The sequence below is a fragment of the Ctenopharyngodon idella genome, chromosome 18 (genome assembly GCF_019924925.1).
Source record: "Ctenopharyngodon idella isolate HZGC_01 chromosome 18, HZGC01, whole genome shotgun sequence".
Classification (NCBI taxonomy): Eukaryota; Metazoa; Chordata; class Actinopteri; order Cypriniformes; family Xenocyprididae; genus Ctenopharyngodon; species Ctenopharyngodon idella.
Genome location: NC_067237.1, coordinates 166,024 through 184,710, shown reverse-complemented (window position 1 = coordinate 184,710; position 18,687 = coordinate 166,024). Strand labels below are relative to the sequence as shown.

The following is an 18,687-nucleotide window of genomic DNA, read 5'->3' as shown; positions in this document are numbered from 1 at the left end:
ATACAAGGTCTTCTCGATATGAACTCCTCTTTATCTCTAGGTCACGTCCTGAAAACCTTCAAGCCGGCGGTTATTAAACATCAAAAATCACAACCTGATCCTTGTGAACTGGCAAATACAGGCATCTCAAATTTACTCAATATTACAACCTTATTCCAAACGTATGAATGGGGTCAATTGTGATAATTCAGATGTTATTTTGTCTTGTGCACTGCAAGTAAACATTTGTTCTGTGAAAAAGCTTATTCAAGGACTAATAAAAAAGACCCCTCTTATTTAATTATTACCATTTTGCAGATTCAGCAAAGTGTATATAAACTTATGACAACAACCGCACGTGTGTCCAGTTACGCTCCTGCTTGCAGAAAATGGCATCTATGAATAATTTGAGTCAGGTTTCAGAGACGCACTCGATTGAGCTGGTAATGAATGATGATCTGCATGGAAGTCCAAGACATTCGTTAAAGAAAATGAACTCCGAACATTTGAAGATAAATCATTTCAGTTTAAAAAGAGTAGACATGTGAGACCATTTTTATGTTTGCAAAGCATAAATAAGAGGAAAATGTTTTAAGCACTATCTGTGTTCTGTTCAGAAGTTACGACATTCAGTAAAGTTTATTCAGTAAAACGAACGTAGTTGTTGTTAGGAACAGTTCAGAAACTGCTCTACGTTCTTATGGAGCTCTATGACTAAAAAGTTCTTAATCCTCATATATATTAAATCAAGTCACTTTTATTAATTTAGCACTTCATATAATACAAATAACTTCAAAGCAGCTTTACAGTAAAATCAGTGTTTCACCAAGTTCAGTTTGAGGAATCAGGTGTTTCTAATACAACGTCAACAAGCAGCTCCACATGTGAGAAAACAGTGAGCGTGAATTCGGTCTACAGTCTTTAATGTGTCTTTATGAGCAGCAAGACAAAGAAACCAAAACTCCATCCGGTACGTTTTATGAGTTTTGTGAATACTGATCATCCTTTTTCCTCCATATTATATGATCTCTACCAGATCATTCTGTGAACTTTAACCTTCATGTTGGAGTGAAGCTGATCTTTAAACAGCAGAGAAGCCCAGAGGAAACCACTTCTCCTGGTCCAGAACTCTCTCTCCCAGAACCACGTTTGTAGCAGCAACAAAAGCCTTCCTGCTCTTCACCGTCACCTCCAGCACGTGGCCGTGGAGCTTCAGCACGTTCCTGTACTCGATCTGCAGAGAAAACGGCAGATCTGAGAGGAGAATGACGTACGGATGCGACACACGGATCCACACCAGCTGCTGTGACGGCAGTCTGAACTACCAATAACAGATGAAGATGTTTTTCTCTCACCAGTTCATTGAATGTGGGATTGTCATTGCTGCGGACCACTTTCGTCTTCCTCTTGGTCCTGTCTTGTGGGTCGGGTCTCAGTCGCGTGACCACATAAGCATCAGGACACGAGCCGTTAGACAACCTCTGAGAGAAACACAGTTAGTACACTCGCCAGAGAACTTTCTCTCACAGTAATGAACAAACGTTCTTCCAGTAACGTTAATAGAACGTTCATTCAATGTTATCTGGCCTTTAATAATGTTCTCAAAACGCACAAAAACATTATTTATATCATTCAATGAGCATTTTCTGGACATTCATCTAACATTTTTTAAAATGTTGCTACTTGTTTCAGAACGTTCAGAGAACATTCATAAGTAACGTTTTCATAACTTAATGAGATTGTTAGTAAATATGATTTTACTTAGTAGATATGATTAATAATTATGATTTTTTTTTTACAGTAAAACAGTAACATTGTAAAATATAATTTAAGGGTTTTAAATCATCATATCAGAATGATTTCTGAAGGATCATGTGACACTGAAGACTGGAGTAATGATGCTGAAAATTCAGCTTTGATCACAGGAATAAATTACATTTTACTATATATTCACATAGAAAACAGCTGATTTACACTGGAATAATATTTCAATATTTTTACTGTATTTTTGATCAAATAAACGTAGCTTTGGTGAGCAGAAGAGACTTCTACAAATCCTAATTCTTCCAAAAGGCCGGTAGTGTAAGTGTTGTTTACACTCATGAGTTAGTCAAGTGAACACATTAAACTCGTTCCTGTGCTGATCTGAGCGAAATACAGTAGAATATTTGATTTTGTCAAAAGCCAAACACAGTGCTGCCAATCCTCAAATCATACAGTCAAAAACTGCTTCTCTAACAGCAACAAAAAATTGTGTCAAAACTATTTTCAAATCAAGAACAATAATGGGTTGAGAAAATGACTCACAATATTTTTCAAATGCTTTATCATCACAGATAGTTTAAAGTCTTTATAAGACAGGTAGAGCTGGATCTGTGGTCGCAGATGTGCGTCTGATTCTGAAAGAAACGGAAAACAAAAGCATTTTGAGAATCATTAGGAGCCTCTTATTGATGCTGGAATATTGCAGAATCCTGTGAATCCCTAAAGCAAGTCAAAGCCAGGCGACAACAGATATGTGCAAAAACTAAAACCATGAAACTGAAAGGAAGAGCAGCGTTTCACTGTATTCATATGACAGCGAGTAACTATTATAACTCATGAGCAGCGGGTTTCAGTCTTTCAGATGATTTATGATCATCTTCATGCGAGGGACCCCCGTCCTGACAGCTCGACAGTTCATTTAAAAAGACATTAACACTGGGGGAAAAAATTATATTATAAATGTGTATAAAATATTATTTGGAAAATATTTAATTTCTGTTACGTTACATTATATTTTTACACAGAGTACTGCACTGTTAGATGTATTATTAATTTATTTTAATCTAATTTTATTTACTTTAATCAAATGCCTTTATTATTTATTTAAATCTAGGTTCATTTCTATTTATTTATTTTAATTAATGTATTTATTTATTTAAATCAAATTTATATATTTATTTTTTTATATCAAATTTGACTCATTTTAATCTTTATTTAAATTAAATGTATTATTTTTATTTTAATCAAATGTATTTATTATTTTTTATTTATTGTAATCAAATGTATATATTTATTTATTATTTATTTAAATAAAATTTTACTCATTTTCATTTTTTTTAATTAAATTCATTATTTTTATTTTAATCAAATGTATTCATTATTTATTTAAATTTTTGTATTTATTGTAATCAAATGCATACATTTATTTATTATTTATTTAAATAAAATGTTACTTGAAATAATACATTTGATTAAAATAAAAATAATGAATTTAAATAAAGATTTATTTAAATCAAGGTTTATTCATTTATTTATTTTAATCAGTTATTTAAATCAAATGTTACTCATTTTACTTTTTTCATTTAAATTAAATTAATTTATTTTAATCAAATGTATTTATTTTTCATTTAAATCAAGGTTTATTCAATTATTTATTTTAATCAATAATTTATTTAAATCAACTTTATTTATTTATTTATTTATTTAAATCAAATTTTACTTAATCTTTTTTTTATTTTAAATCAAATTCAGTAGGTTAGTTAATCTTATTTTTATTTATTATTTATTTATACTGTTTTTCCCATTTTTCCCATTTTTCCAGGTCTAGAGGATCCTTGGCAAACTAAGATGCCCAGCAGTGAATGTGTGAATCCTTCTCAAGCATCATCAATCATCGTCCAGGACGAGAATATGCCGAGAACGATGAAAACGTCACCTGATTTGGCAGCAGCGTTCGGTCCGTCCAGAAACAGGCTGCAGACGTATTCGTTCTGTCAGTGACACAATCAAATATCAGTGATAGTGCTGGGAAACACTGGGAAGCAGCACACAAACGTCATGCTTACTCCTCTGCAGGGCCCTTCGAACAGCTCCTTCAGGTACTTGTTCAACAGGATCATCTTCCTGCTCGGCGTAAAGGACATGTTAAACCAGCTGGGGAACCTGGAAGCAGGAGAAAGAGCGGATCAGTCCGGCTCTCGTGCGCTGTGGCATGATAACGCTACATGAGCTGGACGCTTACTTCGGCAGCGTGGACTCGATGAAGTGCTTCTGAAGCAGCTTATGGAGCGTCTCGAACTGAGAAAAGCTCTTCTGACTGATAACATACCCGTCCTCGATCATCACCTTCAGCTCGTACGTCTGACGGACACAGCAGTGGAAAAGCATGTCATGTGGACACTAGAGGGTTCATCTACTGTATCTATGAAGGCAGCTCTCTACGCTCCACTAAACAAACACAGCCTTCCTGTGGAAGTGTACTTCAGCTCATTTTTATTGGTAACACTTTACAGTAACATTTCATTTGTTAATATTAGCTAACTATATTATACAAACTAACAATGTTACTCTAAATGTGAACATGTACGTTAATCAGATGCTGGAGTACCTCAAAGAAGCCAATGATTCAGGTCTTCCTGAAGGAAACTCACCACGTCTTTGCCGCTGACGGTGTATTTCTGGATCACGGCTTCCTGAATGTTGGAGCTGGAGGAGATCCGGCTGTCAGCGAGCGGCTCGGACCGTCTGACGGAGGAAAACTGAACCATATTGTGGATGAGGAAGTTCAACTTGACAGGTAAACTCTCCATGCTCTCCTTAATTTTTCTGAAACAGAACATAAAAATCTAGTACTGCACAAAGAACTTCCATAAACCCATATTATCTGTCATATTGCAAAAGAAAGCAGAAAAAATTGTCAACGGCCTTTCTTTTTTGCACAGGAATAAAATTGTGGTGTGAGAAGAACATGATCGAGTCACTGCTGAAAGAGTCTTACAGATGCGTAAAGATCTACTGAAATCTTGATCAGATCTTTAAAATAAAAATATAAAATCCACATACCACAAACTCTGTTTCTGCTATATTCATATTTAAGGCCCTATAAACTTAGATGGGTGACACTTTACAATCACATTAGCTAATGCATTACATTTGTTAGAGTATTCATTGATCCCCGCAGTGATGTGCTGACCTGGTGAAATATGAAGTGGCTTCCAGCTCAGAGTCATGCGGCCGCAGGTTATTGTGAACATACCGCAGGTCCTGGACGTCCTTCATTTCAGGCATTCCGGCCGCCAGCATCTACAACCGGCCACACGCAGCGATGCAGACATCATTTGACAAGTTACAGAATAATTGAGTAAAATAAAGCCACGGACGGAGACTCACCAGCTGCAGCAGGCCGAGCAGCAGTGCAGAGCGTCTGCGCAGACTGTTGTAGGCGTCGCAGCACAGCTCGACGAACCGGTGGAAGCGCTGCGGGTTCTCGCCGCCGCCCGTGATGAAGCGCTGCATCTCTGGTGTAAAGATGAAAGGCGTCCGGTCTCTGTCCATTCACAAAGCCCACGCTTCATTTAGAAGGACTTCCTTTTGTTTACTCAAAGACTACGAGACAAGAAAAAAAAAAAAAAAATCACTCGCCTCTTGATGCTGCCGAACTTCTGCGCGTTGCCCATGATCTTGCCGAAATCGATGTGGAACATGTGGCCGCTGTGTTTGATCATGATGTTGTCGTTGTGGCGGTCACAGATGCCCAGAACAAACGTGGCGACGCACCAGCCGGCACACGAGTGAAGGAAGTTCATCACAGCCTGAAGGACAGACGGCAGAGAGCATGTTTGGTGTGTGTATAGAGTGATGTTTCTGTCTGTCAGGATCAGCTCTCTCTGTTTCAATGACAGCTGTCTGTTCAAGTTTATTTTGTGCATTCATTTAAGTTAAATATTATGTTAAATATTTTGGTATCAATATTTTTATGTGAGTATCGATCCTCTTGAAAACAACGGCAGTATCGCAACTTATTTTTGCACTTAAACAGAAAATATTTGGCAGGCCTGATATATGCTGATCTGTTACCTTCTCGTAGTCCTCTATAGTCTTGTTCCTCATATGGAACCACTTCTCTAAGGTGTCTTCCCTCAGCGCTCCAGACAAACCCCACTCCTGATGGATCTTGGCCAGAGTCACTGCGTCACGCACCACTTCCACCAACCCTGAAAACATCCTCATCAAACCAGTACTGCACACGGTCCAACTACAGCAGAACAATGTATTCAGTAAGCTTTAATGCAAATGTTGTGACTCCAAGAATCAATAATATTTTCCATTCTTCTCACTAAAACAAAGCTGTGACAGAAAGAGATCATGATTACTAGACGCTGTTGGCCAGTAGCAAACTTTCATGACCTAACAAACGTGTCTTCAACGTTTCAAAATCATCATGATCATGTCTAAAATTAACTGTAGTGTGTGAATCTGCAGTAGACGAGTGAAAGAGATGCGGCGTGTTCGTCAGATTCAGGCAGGTTTACTCTTATTACCTGCTTCTGCACCGACTGAACTGCAGGAAATTACATGATTGAACACAAAACTAAATTAAATATTTGACAAGAAACTAAAGTACTAGTGCCTTATGCTGAGTAAATGCTGCAATCACTTCGAACTGTATGATTATAACGGCACAGACCGGTCGGACTGACCTCGATCTCTTCCGGTAGAAATGCATCTGTACGTGACCATGCGCATGTCCATTCCCTCGTCCCTCCACACGCGGTCCAGGAGACGCACGATCTGCAGCACCAGCACGTCCTGCCGCAGGTTATCTCCAGTCTGACGTCAAACAACAACAAAAACAAAGAACTCAGTGAAGACTAACAAACTATGACCCCCGTAACTGGTGAAAGATCTTCATACTTTGCAGATGACGCTGTAGTTCTGTCCCAGTGGGTCGGCGGTGATGAAGGACACTTCCACAGGTGCTGCGTTTGAGTTATAAACCTTAAAAGCCTGAGAGACACACAGTGCTTGTTATGATTCTCATGCAGTCAAAAACAAACAGTGATGGTCATGATCATGTGTGACGCAACAGTGACAGATCTTCTAGTAACGACTGTACATTGACTCCTGATCAGATACAGCTGTCTGAAACGGTCAGATCCTCATATCTCTAGGTCACATCTAGGCTGGCGGTTATTAACCCAGCTAACAGAGAACGCTCTCTCAAAGTTATGAAAAAAAAAAAAAAAGTTCTTCCAGTAACATTAACGTTTGTTCAGTGTTATCTGGTCTTTAATAATGTTCTCAAAAGTTCAGCACAAAAACATTAAAACATAATTCTAGGGCATTTTCTGAAATGTTTCAGTTAGACGTTCTACTAACGTTATTTAAATGTTACTACTTGTTTCAGAACGTTCAGAGAATATTCAAAAGTAACGATCCCATAATGTTTAAAGAATGATAAAATGGAAAGTTCCCTTAGCGTTCATATAATCAAGAAAAAAATGTTTTTAAAGCATTTTAAAATCTCTTGTTTTGAACATTTAGAGACTTAGAACATGTTTTGGTTCACTTGGAAACCCCTTATTAAGAAATCCCAACTGGATCTTAGTGAACTGGCAAAGTACAGACCATCTCATATCTTCCTGCCTAAATTATTAGAAAATAAGTAATGTTTGCTCAGTGTTTGATCCCCATCATAGCACAGAGATTTGCTTTTAACTGATAGTTTCACAAGATCTGACACTACAGATCACGACATACTCTTAGATCTTAAATCTCACAAATGCATTTGCTGAATTTACCTCAACATTCACACCTTTGACCACAACCGCTGGGTCTAACGGAAGCCTGCAGGACAGTCCATCGGCAAAAAAGCTGGCAATCTTCCATCGCTCTCTGATAAACACATCCTGTACAAACACAACATTTCATAACGGTTTCATTTCAGACACCAATCTAAAGCTAAAATGGATGTGACTGTTGGGGTTAAAGCTCACCAGACCTTTCTCTTGGTTTTGTCAGCGGTGCGGACTCTCTGGGCCACTTGTGTGAGCAGATCCATCAGTCTGTTCTCCCGCTGCAGCTCGAGTCTCAGCGCGCGTCCGCAGCAGTGCTTCAGCGCCGACAGGACCTTACTGATCCAGCTCTTATAGAGCCAGTCCTCCAGAGCGTCCACCAGCAGCCTGCGCACACACACACACACACGCACACACACACATCAGCTGAACACACACACAGAGCAGTGGCAACAGGATCACGACTAAAATATGTGATAGGGGAGAAAGGCAAGTGTCCCGCTACCATTCAGTACAGTAAAAAAAATGACAAACTGTAGCTAATGTACAGTAAGTATGATGTATATATTCGCGCACCAGTACAGCTGCTGAGCGATACGGATGCAGCGCAAAGATCTGGAGAGCAGAAGCTTCACCAGCGGCCCGTCAACGTCCCACTCCATCTTCAGCGCCTGGAGGAGAGTTCACACATCATAATGCTCAGAAGAACAACACTGATCAGTACCTCTAGTAAATGAAAGATCATGAAGGTTAGCGCGTGTCGGGAGGTAATGCTGTGATCAGCCCACTTCAGATGGTGATGGTTTCTCATGGGGATGTAAAGTCATTTCAACATTTACAAGGGCTAGTCTGTGATTTTATTGCCGTCCGATTGCAGAATGTTTGTGCTTTTCTCCCACCACCAACGTAAAACTACCCAGACGAACTTCCTACTGTTTTTTGACAAACACCAAAAAAAACTTTAATTGCTATCCGAATCCACATCTCTGAGTTTACAACTGTGTACGCATTTTATTACTGAAAATGGACACTTTTTACTACTGAAATACTGGAAACTGTTTACAAAAATAATATTATGTCATCACTCTAGTACAGTGAGTGGCAGCTGTAAAGAATGAAACAGAAAAAAGAACAAAACTTTTGAAATGGGCCATTATTACGCTTTATAATATATAAATATAACAATAATTGAAATTACAATATAATAATTTATTATACACATAAATTAGGGCTTGCACATCTAGTCATTTTACTAGTCGAAAAAGTAACCGGGTCCAATATTTACATCACCGAATTAAGAGTAGTGTTTAACCCATTTCTGCTCATTTCCACATTTTTAAAATGACATCCATTACTTTGAGAGATAAAATGCAAGACGAATAACCATTCAAACTATAGCGTGTTAATTTTCCAATTTTAATGGAATATTTATGATGAATAGGATATTATATTCCTGTTATTAAATTAGATTTGAATTTATTAACTGTCCGAGCAATAACACACATTTTGTTTACAGTTGACAATCATGTGACAGGATCACAGAACTGCCAAGATTCAAGATGCAGTTTTTTGTCACATACAGGCCCAGTTTCACAGACAGGGCTTAGACTAAGCCAGGATTAGGCCTAAATTCAATTAGGCTATTTAAGTAGCTTTTATAAACGTACACTAGAAAAAAAAAAACTTTACTGGTGTGCATCTTGAGACAAAACAATAACACTGGCATATTTTAAAATATGTCAGTGCAAGTTTCTTTCATTTGAAACAGCTCAAACATGCATTTTAGTCTGGGACTAGCTTAAGCCTTGTCTGTGAAACCGGGGGGAAAAGTTATGCAGAATAAATCTTGTGAAATGTAGACGGGTCAGCTACTCAGACTGTGCATTAGATATATAAATAACAGATAAAATAGTAGTAGAGTAGTCAAATGTGCAAAAACAAGCAAAGACAACATTGCAGGGTGTGTTACAAGGTCATAAAAGTAATAAAAGCAATAGAAAGTGTTGTGTGTGTCAGTATGAATCAGAATACTGAGCATCCGAATGCATGAGTTTGATCACTGAGCTGACCTGAACACGTATTTTACAGACGTCCCCATGAGAAAGAATGACCGTGCGAATAGAGCTTAGGTGTGGTACTGCTTAGAAATACTTGCAGTATGTGATAAAGGCCCATTTGATCATTGTTTAGTAAAGGCAAATGGCCATTTAATGACAAGATCATTAGATTGCATCTCAAAGTCGCGTCTGACCTGCACCAGCTGTGGCAGAAACTCCTCCAGCTCACTGTCACACATCCGCTGAAACCGCTGCACAGCCACTGAACGCACATACTGGTCATGAAAGCTGAAAGATCAACACATCACACATATAACCGGTTCTCACGTCAGATGAACAGCAGAAATGCACTAATAGTTGTTGCAGAAGTATTGAGTCTCTGTGTTTGATCAGCATCAACTAAAGCCACACTGACTGTATTCATTAGACCAGAGTAAACATTGTTAATCACTGTGATAATGACGGATGCACTCAATCAGAAGAATCATTCACAATATTCTTCCATCTTTGGCAATAACATGACACATTTTTATGGAAACATAAACAGTCCAAAGTGATGATAGGCCTATCACAAATGTTACAATTTTACCTGTCTGAACCATCATGAGCATACAACTTTATTAATAAATAATTACTAAAACTACTGTTTTATATATCCTGACAGAAGTGAACAGAAACAGTGGTGCACGTACTCATGGCTCAAGAGGAACAGGGCTTCCTCGCAGCTCAGCCGGCCCCAGCGCTGCAGGATCCAGTAGATCTCAGGTAAGTTCTGTGGCCTCCACTGCGGCGCGCTGCCCAAAACCAGGTGCAGGTACGAGTTCCTCTCGCTGCAGATGTGCCTCTTACTCCACAGGAAGGCCTTTTCATTTTCAGTCATGCTGCAGGACGTTTAACAGAGGAAGTGACATTAGTGTCCACATTAACCACAGTGTCTGAATCACTCATGAGAGTTTATTTTGTACTAACAGAGACAGGCAGTGTTTCTGAGACACGTCTGCCATCCTCTTCTGCAGCTCTTCACAGAGAGTCGAGTCATGGACCGATCCGGGCCGAGCGGAGGCTCGCTCATACCGCCACTGCTTAGAGTCTGGGAAATCAATCTTCAGACAAAAATACAAATTTCACTTACAAACTGAGTGCTAACAGGAGTGTGTAGACTTTTTTTATCCACTATAAATGTGATGAGTGATGTTTTCAGAGCGTGTGTGTGTGTGTGTGTGTGTGTGTGTGTGTGCGCGTGTGTGTGTGTGTGCGTGTGTGTGCGTGTGTGTGTGTGCGTGTGTGTGCGTGTGTGTGCGAGGTATTGAAGAGCAGACCTGCAGAATGACTCCTGTGGGCTGCCGATGTCCGTCGGTCAGTGCCGCGGACGGAGGACACCTGGGCGGCACCTGCGTGGACATGCTGAGCAGAACCGTGCCGTGAACGAGAGTCCTGCAACAGCACAACATCAACCCATCAATCACAGCGTGCTCAGAGAAACACTGCTCTAAACAGATCCAAAACACACTCTATGAATGTAAGCACAGCCAATTGTCTTGCACAATTCATAACACACCGCAAATGTGTGTTACTCAATCAACTTCTGCCATGGCAGAGAGAGAGAGTCTGAAGACTAAAAGTTTGTTAAAGAAGAAGATATTTTTAGAAATGTCTCCGTGTTTTTTGTCCATATCATAAAAAGTCAATGGGGTCCAATGTTGTTTGGTTGGCAACATTCTTCAAAATATCTTCTTCTGTGCTCCACAGAAAAAAAAGGCTGATTATATTTCTATAATAATAATACTATTAATATAATACTATTAAACTAATATATAACACTGAATATACAATGCGGTAAATATTTGCTAGTCCTCATAATGCCTGCTCTCATCAGTAAATACATTATTTTATTGGATATGCACTTTTTTTAATATGTCAACTGAATAAATCCACTGATAATACTAAGTATAATACTAAAGTATAACTAAGTATAATAATTATAAGTTGGTTGTGTGTGTGACACAAATGACACAAATATTGCCACAATGTTTAAGAAGAGCAGCATATTCAGAAACAAAAAAAAACTCCCACAAAAATCCTGGTGGGACAGCTAATTGTTGACAAAATTCACTTTTAGTTGATATTTTCAGAAGTGTATTGTTTATATCTTTGACCATATTTTTTAATTAAAATTGTTTAATTATCCATATGATGTACATTTTTCATCTTTGTTATCATTGACAAAATCGAAAATCCTCTTTGTTAAACAATTTTGTTAGTAGTTTTTTCCGTGACAAGCACTGGAAAAACGCTGTCTTTAAATATGTGTTTGTGTGTGTGTGTGTGTGTGTGTGTGTGTGTGTGTGTGTGTGTGTGTGTGAGGAGCATCTGAGAAATAGCAGACATACAGAAGACAACTAATGAAATCCGTCTCTCTATGAGAGGTGTTTGATGTCATACTTGTTGTTAAAGAGAGGAAGGGCCGCCCAGCAGAGCAGCTCAGGGGTTTTGGCCTGTTTTGAGCCCAATAGATGAAAAGTCAACATTGATTCATATGGCAGCTCTCTTACTGGAACAGGAAACACCAATCTGAAACACAAACAGAAACAGAACTGTCACAATCAGTCAATCCCATGTTTCCCAGCAGTGAGTTACTAGATAACTGAATCACAGCATGTGTAACGTATACTGTCATTTTATTTATCCTAATGAATAATCTTACTCTTAACTCACACCCCATTTTGAGCATTTTTCAGCACACAAACACCCAGAGTACATCATTCAGCGAAGTTAGACGTTAATGAAAACTCTTTCTGACATTATATTAAAGAGTGCCTATTTTCCCTTTTACAGAGTCTTGATGTAGTTTTGGGGTTTTGGGTTTTCCTGCTTGAATGTTGATTATTTTCCTCATATTCTCCATTGTTCAGCTCCTCTCTTCCCAGTCTGTCAGTAACGCTCTGTTTAGTTCCTGTCTCTATGAAGCCCCTCCTTCTGAAAAGCACAATGTGCTCTGATTGGTCGGCTGGAGCGGTGTGTTGTGATTGGTGTTTGGGAAATGTCCCGCCCCTTACCATAACCGCCAGTTCCAACACACTACTAACTAACTCAACCAGGCCCCGCCCCTTTATTCTGCGTATGAATTATTTAAATGAGGAATATTGTGAAGAAAACTCAAGATGGAGGCGTTTCAGAAACACTGACACTGATATAGAGAAGAACTACATAGACTATAACTATATAGAGAATAATAACATATAGATGAAAATAAATATTGATAAAATCGATAGAGAAAATGACTGTGCCGTGGCCCTCTGTATGGAGCTGTAATTCAGGTATCTGAAGTGAAGCAGTTCTTACAGACGGCTGCACTGGATCTTGCAGTTCAGCTGCAGTGACGTGCTGATGTTCTCCGACAGCACAGGTTCAGTCAGATTCCTGCCGCAGTGTGTGAGAGAGCAGCTCATGCTGAAGTGATCATACCTGTAACACACACACACACACACAGCATATCTCATTCATCCATCAATGTTGTCAGTGTATTTAGCAGTGTTTGCAGTTTAATGCAAGTAAATAAATGCATGGCCCATTGTTGTCACAACACTCTTTTGTTTGTATTAACAACTTACAATTTTGAGTAAAACTTTTTTGATAAATTAAGGGCAATCTGTTTCCACATATTTGTCTAGTAATGTGAACAAGTAGGCTATTTGGTTGCACTTTATTTTACAGTATGTGCACTTATGTTCATTTATCTACTGGGTAATACAGGGTAACATGGGTTAATATTAGGTTTAGGGGTGGGTTCAGGGTTAGTATCTAGTTATTGTAATTACTATAACAAGTACATAGTATGTACATGGGGAACAAGACTGAAATAAAATGCTACCAAATGTTTTGTTTGAGTTCTTGTTCTTAAATCTTTAATTTGACTGAACTAAGTTTAAGTTGTAAAACTGAGTTACCAATACTCAAGTTCTCTGGTGACCTATACCAATACACACGTTACCTCTACAAAGTGGTGGCAAGTTTTATCAACTCAAAAATGATTAATTAATTTGCTTGATAAATTTGAAGCAATCAGTTTCCATGTTTTCTAAGTAAACGTATTACATTATAGTGTTCCATCCTCATGAATTTCTTTCTTTCGTTTTTTTCACTGGTTTTCACATCTCATAACCAATGACGGTTTTGAACCGAACGCAAGCACGAATGGGATTTGAGGGCAGATTTTGGGGTTGTTCTGCACACAAGGCTACGCTGCACACGTGTGACGTCACAGTGGTGTTAAACATCTGGCCGTACCCATTTATCCAGCCGGGCAGCAGTCTGTAGAGGCTCGTCAGGTTGAGCTGCAGCATGCAGCTGTTGTGCTCGACATCTGCCACAGACGGATCGGGAAAGTCCTCCGGTCCTCTGAAGTCCAAATCAAAGTTTGTGAAGAAAACGTGGAGCAGCTTCAGCAGAGCTTGATGGATCTTGACTACAGCTGAAACATGCAGACTTTACACTTACAAAGACATGCGCAAATCACCGACGAGTGTGTGCTTAGATATGTATATCTAAGCGTTTCAATCATGCACGTGGATTTCCCCTACAGATCAAACAGCATGTGTAAGTCAAAAGTGTCACTTTATTCAAAAGACTCACCAGTTTCACAGTCACTCATTTCAGCTGGAGTCTAGGGAAAAGAACATTATATTTAATAATATTCCTCGAAGTTAAATTCCTTTTTAAACACACACACAGTAACAGAGGAAGAGTGTGATCCATACCCATGTGAGCGGAGCGATGCGCTTGAGCTGCCCGACGGCCTCCTCTAGATCGGCTGTAGTGACGCCACACAGCTGCTCACACACACCGTGAACTCTCTCCATGACCTCACTCACACACACGCCACACTGACACAGAGAGCTTCATTCACTCATTACAGTCATTCATGTCTCGTAGAGTTCATTCTGAGCGCTTCAGCAGTTGTCAGGTCACTTAATATTCAGTAATAAAACAAAACTTCAACTGAATTGATCTGAATATTGACAATATTGTCTCCTGTAGAGCTGCTTTACAGCTGAATCGAATTAGTTTCATAATTACACACCATTATCTTGAAAACTTGACTACAGTCCACGGTTAAATGACGCCATCCATCAACTGATGAAGCCGCTCAGATGAGAGTTGAAACATCTTCAATAAATGACATGCAGATCATTCAGAATAAACTCTACAATATGTATTTCTAAGCATTTCAATCATGCATGTGGATTTCTTTCGTTCAGTGAAACACAAACCTGGCTTCTCATGAGCTTGTTTACTTCCTCGCTGTAGCTACTCAGTTTCTCCTGCAGACATGATCTAAGAGAACAAATGATGTTCAATACGGATCAGTAATTTTAAATGTAATATGTAAATAGTGGCAATGTATTTCTGTACATTTTCCATATGAATATATGCAACATTTGGAGCAAAACAAATGTTCAAATTCAGAAATGTAATTAATTATTTGAATTTGTCAGTTCCAGTTCTTGTTTTAATGTTAATTTTATTTAAATGCATTAATGTGAAAAATTTCAAATAAAACTGATGTTTTTCCCTTAAGGATATAAGGGCAGCAAAATTATTGGCATTTATTTGTCAAATGCATTCACACTTTGAAATTGTGTGTTTATTAATACTTTGCAATTAATTCAATGCTGGTTAGAAAATGCATTAATGTCATAGCTAACAACAATCAATTTAAATTTTTGCAAATCGTTTAAATTTAAAAATAAAATGCACTAAATGTTGCAGGCATACGTATAGGAAAAGTACACTAAATACAGGAATATCATTTCAAATGGAATTTTGTCAGCTTTATGCTTTCAGAGTACAGACGCAAACAAACCTTATTGTGTTGAATGAACAAGCAGAAACGAGGACTTGATTAAAATGAAACACCTGCCTGTCGTCTTCCTCCTACAGAAACATACAACCTCATAACAATATGACCTTCTTCAATTGAGAAATAATATTGGACATCTGAGCCACTGTAATTAAATGTCATACATCTCGCGTCAGGGTTCTGCCAACGGTGTCTCTGAGCACCATCCTCACTGGAACATCTGAAGCAAACTTATGATACACCTGGATGCGTTCATATAATCCCAACATTTCATCACTGGACGAGGCAAAACAAAGAGTCAAAACAACGGCATCTATATCTAAATGCACTTAAACAGCAGAGAGCAGTTCCATTTCCATTGGGCAACAACAACTACTTGCTGGTAAAATATGACAGGTGAAATTACCTTTTGAGAAACTCCTCTGAGTCACAGAGTTTCATCAGGTATTGTCCACTGACAGCAGCAGAATGATCTAGAGTCTCCAGAACCGCCTCCATCAGCTCCTGGGCTGTGCTGCTTACTAATCAAACAATGCAAATAATGTTTGCCAAAGTGTCCTAAAAGCTTCAACCTAAACTGGGTATGTGTGTCATCTGTAAGGCTTACGTCTCCATCTGAACGGTTGTTCCACAGGCAGCCAAGGCACGGACACATTGAAGAGGAGTTCGGCGGGCTCCAGGAGAGACACGTGCACAGGGGTCACGCGGCCCCACACCACACTCCAGCTGAACTCGTCACGACTGACGCCATGTTCTGAGAGCAGTCTGACATTAAACAGGAATACAGATGTGCATGAATGCAGCTCAGTTATTCATACTGGAGTAGTGAGCTTTATGAAAGTAGCCGTGTCTACTAAATACTGTGTGAATGAAATTTCATGTTATTGAAAATCTTCATGTGAATTCAGCACACATGGATGAAATCCGTCAGCTATATAGGTGCATTAATAGGTTGAAAAGGACTGATGCATCTTACTGAGAAGTTAATGTGCAGAGCGATGCAGTTCTGCTGTTGCTGCCTTGTGCTGAATCAATTAAATCGATGTTCCAAGAGTCCTGTGAACATAAGAAGAGATAGAGAGAGATCATAATATTTACAGTTTCAGAACGCTTGAAACAAAGTCTATAAACCTCTATTGCACAGTGATGCCCCTGGAAACAACGCAATCTTACACTTCAAGTCATGATGAATATAGAATGCAGTAAAACAACAACAACAAAAAAAAGAAAAAAAAAAAAAAAAGCCTTTTCTTGTTCACACCTGGGGCCCATTTCAATATAGAGGTTCAACCAACTCCGAGTTAAAACTTGAACTCTGATTTGACTTACTCTGAGATGGGAAACTCAGAGTTTTCGGTTTCAGAACAGCTGACTTAAGTTAGTTCAATCAACTCTGAGTAGGTTGACTCCGAGTTAAGCGTGTGCACCATGACTATGAAAAGCCATGATCAGTTGAGCTCTGATATTACGATTCACCATGGCAACAGCACCCGACAAAATGACATCTGCATACTTCCGAGTCAATGCAAGTTAAATTCTTATCACTGTTAAAATCAGACGTGACAACTGGCAGAACGGTAAGTTATTGAACTAATTATTCATTTTCATGGTATCCCACATGCAAAAAAATTAAATAAATAAAAAATAATAACAATTTAAAAATTATCTGCCAATGGGGTTAGAAAAATAAGGAAGCTGCTATTTACACTAAGTGGAAATAGCATATTTTCTTAGCGATAGATGCTATTTTCAGTAAGTGCAACTCTGTTGATGCTAAAAAAAATAGAAAATAGTGATATATTCTATTTACCATGTAAAAGTAGCAGTTCTTAATTAATAAGCATAATTAGATGCTATTTATACTTTATACTGCCAGATACATACAATTTGCACCTCAGTACTGATGTACATTAAAAGGAAGCAATAACAACATAGAGTGTAAATGATTATATTTATTAAAATGATAAATACTTTTATCAGTATTAAACACTCTGTTGTGATGTGCACCGATAAATCATTTAGAATAAACACTGTCTGCAATATAAGCATGGTTAATCAGAATTACAAATTATCTGTGGTAAATCTATTGCTTACACTAGCACTATGACCCAAAATCTGCCCCACCTAAATTTATAGCCAGGAGCAGTTGCTGGGCTTTATTTTATTCATTTAGGCCTATTGTTTGCTTGAAAATAATAAAGTATCTATTTTTTAGTAGCCTAGTACTAAACATAGAAGTAGTAGTAGTACTAAACAGTAAAGTAAAATTTAAGTAAAGGTTTATCTAGGAGCCAAAGTCTTTTCTGCCATGTAACTTCTGTGCCGCTAATGTTCAGTGCAGGTATTCAGACTGTGGTTTATGGTTTCACCAGCTGCCATCATCACCGTCACAGGGCTTGATTGTAATGTATGTATGAATGTATTGTCTGTAATGATGAGCTGTTTTACCTCTGGACCGCGCAGGTGTTGTGCAGGTGTTCCAGCAGGTGTCACAGCTGCTTCCTCATTCTTCATGTCCACATTCACCTGCTCTTTCCTCTGATCGGCTGCTATTAAACCAGAGACGGGTGTGTATAAATCCAAATAATCCTGCTCAGAAAAGACAGGAACATCCCATCCATGAAACACGTGATCCTCGGGTCTTCCAGCGGGATCTTCAGTACATGGATCCATTCGATCAGAGACGGTGAGCTGTAGGCAGTCCGGTTTAATGTCCATATTGACAGACCGGTGATAAATATTTATGCCATTAAGAAAAGGAATCAGGTTTTCCTTTCACTCTCTTACCGCAGAGGATCTTAGTCGTCTTGAGTGAGATTGAGTGGGTCTAAATCGGAATAAAATACTCTTTTAGACTGTTTTAGATTAAACTACTTCTGAGAAGGAATCCAAGCACCTATCCACAAGTATTTTCAGCGCGAAACTCTCGCGGACGCGGAATGATGCTCCTCCCACAGACACCTGTATGGAACGCCAAAAAGGTCATAATTCTGCATTTCGTCCAAACGACTTTCCTCTAAAGCAGGGCATTCCCAAACGTTTTTCTACCCATTATAGGACCTCCTCATAATTACAGGTGCTGGTCATATAATTAGAATATCGTGAAAAAGTTCATTTTTTTATTGTAAATTATTTTAAAAAATGAAACTTTCATATATTCTAGATTCCCTACATGTAAAGTAAAACATTTCAAAAGTTTTTTTTTGTAAATTTGTTGATTAGAGCGTACAGC

At 38.5% G+C, this 18,687-nt stretch overlaps 1 protein-coding gene and 1 long non-coding RNA gene across 3 annotated transcripts; one reads left to right on the top strand and one right to left on the bottom strand.

The window, feature by feature from the left end:
* Window positions 1–720: 720 nt before the first annotated feature.
* pik3c2g (phosphatidylinositol-4-phosphate 3-kinase catalytic subunit type 2 gamma) lies at window positions 721–18,462 on the bottom strand. Of its 2 annotated transcripts, XM_051870751.1 has the most exons (34): window positions 18,357–18,440; window positions 18,243–18,283; window positions 17,904–18,146; window positions 16,432–16,511; window positions 16,063–16,220; window positions 15,862–15,976; window positions 15,620–15,731; window positions 15,459–15,529; window positions 14,866–14,929; window positions 14,353–14,478; window positions 14,228–14,258; window positions 13,883–14,066; window positions 12,938–13,060; window positions 12,038–12,166; window positions 10,915–11,029; window positions 10,565–10,698; window positions 10,288–10,476; window positions 9,790–9,883; window positions 8,115–8,209; window positions 7,745–7,925; window positions 7,545–7,652; window positions 6,658–6,750; window positions 6,444–6,573; window positions 5,821–5,957; window positions 5,386–5,555; window positions 5,134–5,290; window positions 4,937–5,046; window positions 4,395–4,569; window positions 3,986–4,104; window positions 3,810–3,906; window positions 3,680–3,734; window positions 2,287–2,378; window positions 1,335–1,460; window positions 721–1,213 (listed from the first exon to the last, which is right to left on the bottom strand). In XM_051870751.1, exons 3-34 carry the CDS (start codon window positions 18,126–18,128, stop codon window positions 1,061–1,063), a joined length of 3,948 nt encoding a protein of 1,315 aa, XP_051726711.1. In that variant the 5' UTR covers window positions 18,129–18,146; window positions 18,243–18,283; window positions 18,357–18,440; the 3' UTR covers window positions 721–1,060. The 2 variants fall into 2 exon arrangements, with proteins under 2 accessions (XP_051726711.1, XP_051726712.1); XM_051870752.1 differs by having other exon boundaries at window positions 17,904–18,462.
* Window positions 4,034–4,812, top strand: LOC127500002 (uncharacterized). Its single transcript, XR_007926233.1, has 3 exons — window positions 4,034–4,242; window positions 4,340–4,540; window positions 4,686–4,812. It is a non-coding gene; the product is annotated as an uncharacterized LOC127500002 (long non-coding RNA).
* Window positions 18,463–18,687: the final 225 nt, after the last annotated feature.

Excerpts from the sequence above, each read along its gene's own strand:
- pik3c2g (XM_051870752.1), bottom strand. The coding sequence starts at position 18,173 with ATGGACATTAAACCGGACTGCCTACAGCTCACCGTCTCTGATCGAATG. Across the intron at positions 6,751-7,544 it reads TCAAAGGTGTGAATGTTGAG|GCTTTTAAGGTTTATAACTC; the intron begins GTAAATTCAGCA and ends TGTGTCTCTCAG. Across the intron at positions 2,379-3,679 it reads GAACGCTGCTGCCAAATCAG|AATCAGACGCACATCTGCGA; the intron begins GTGACGTTTTCA and ends CGTTTCTTTCAG.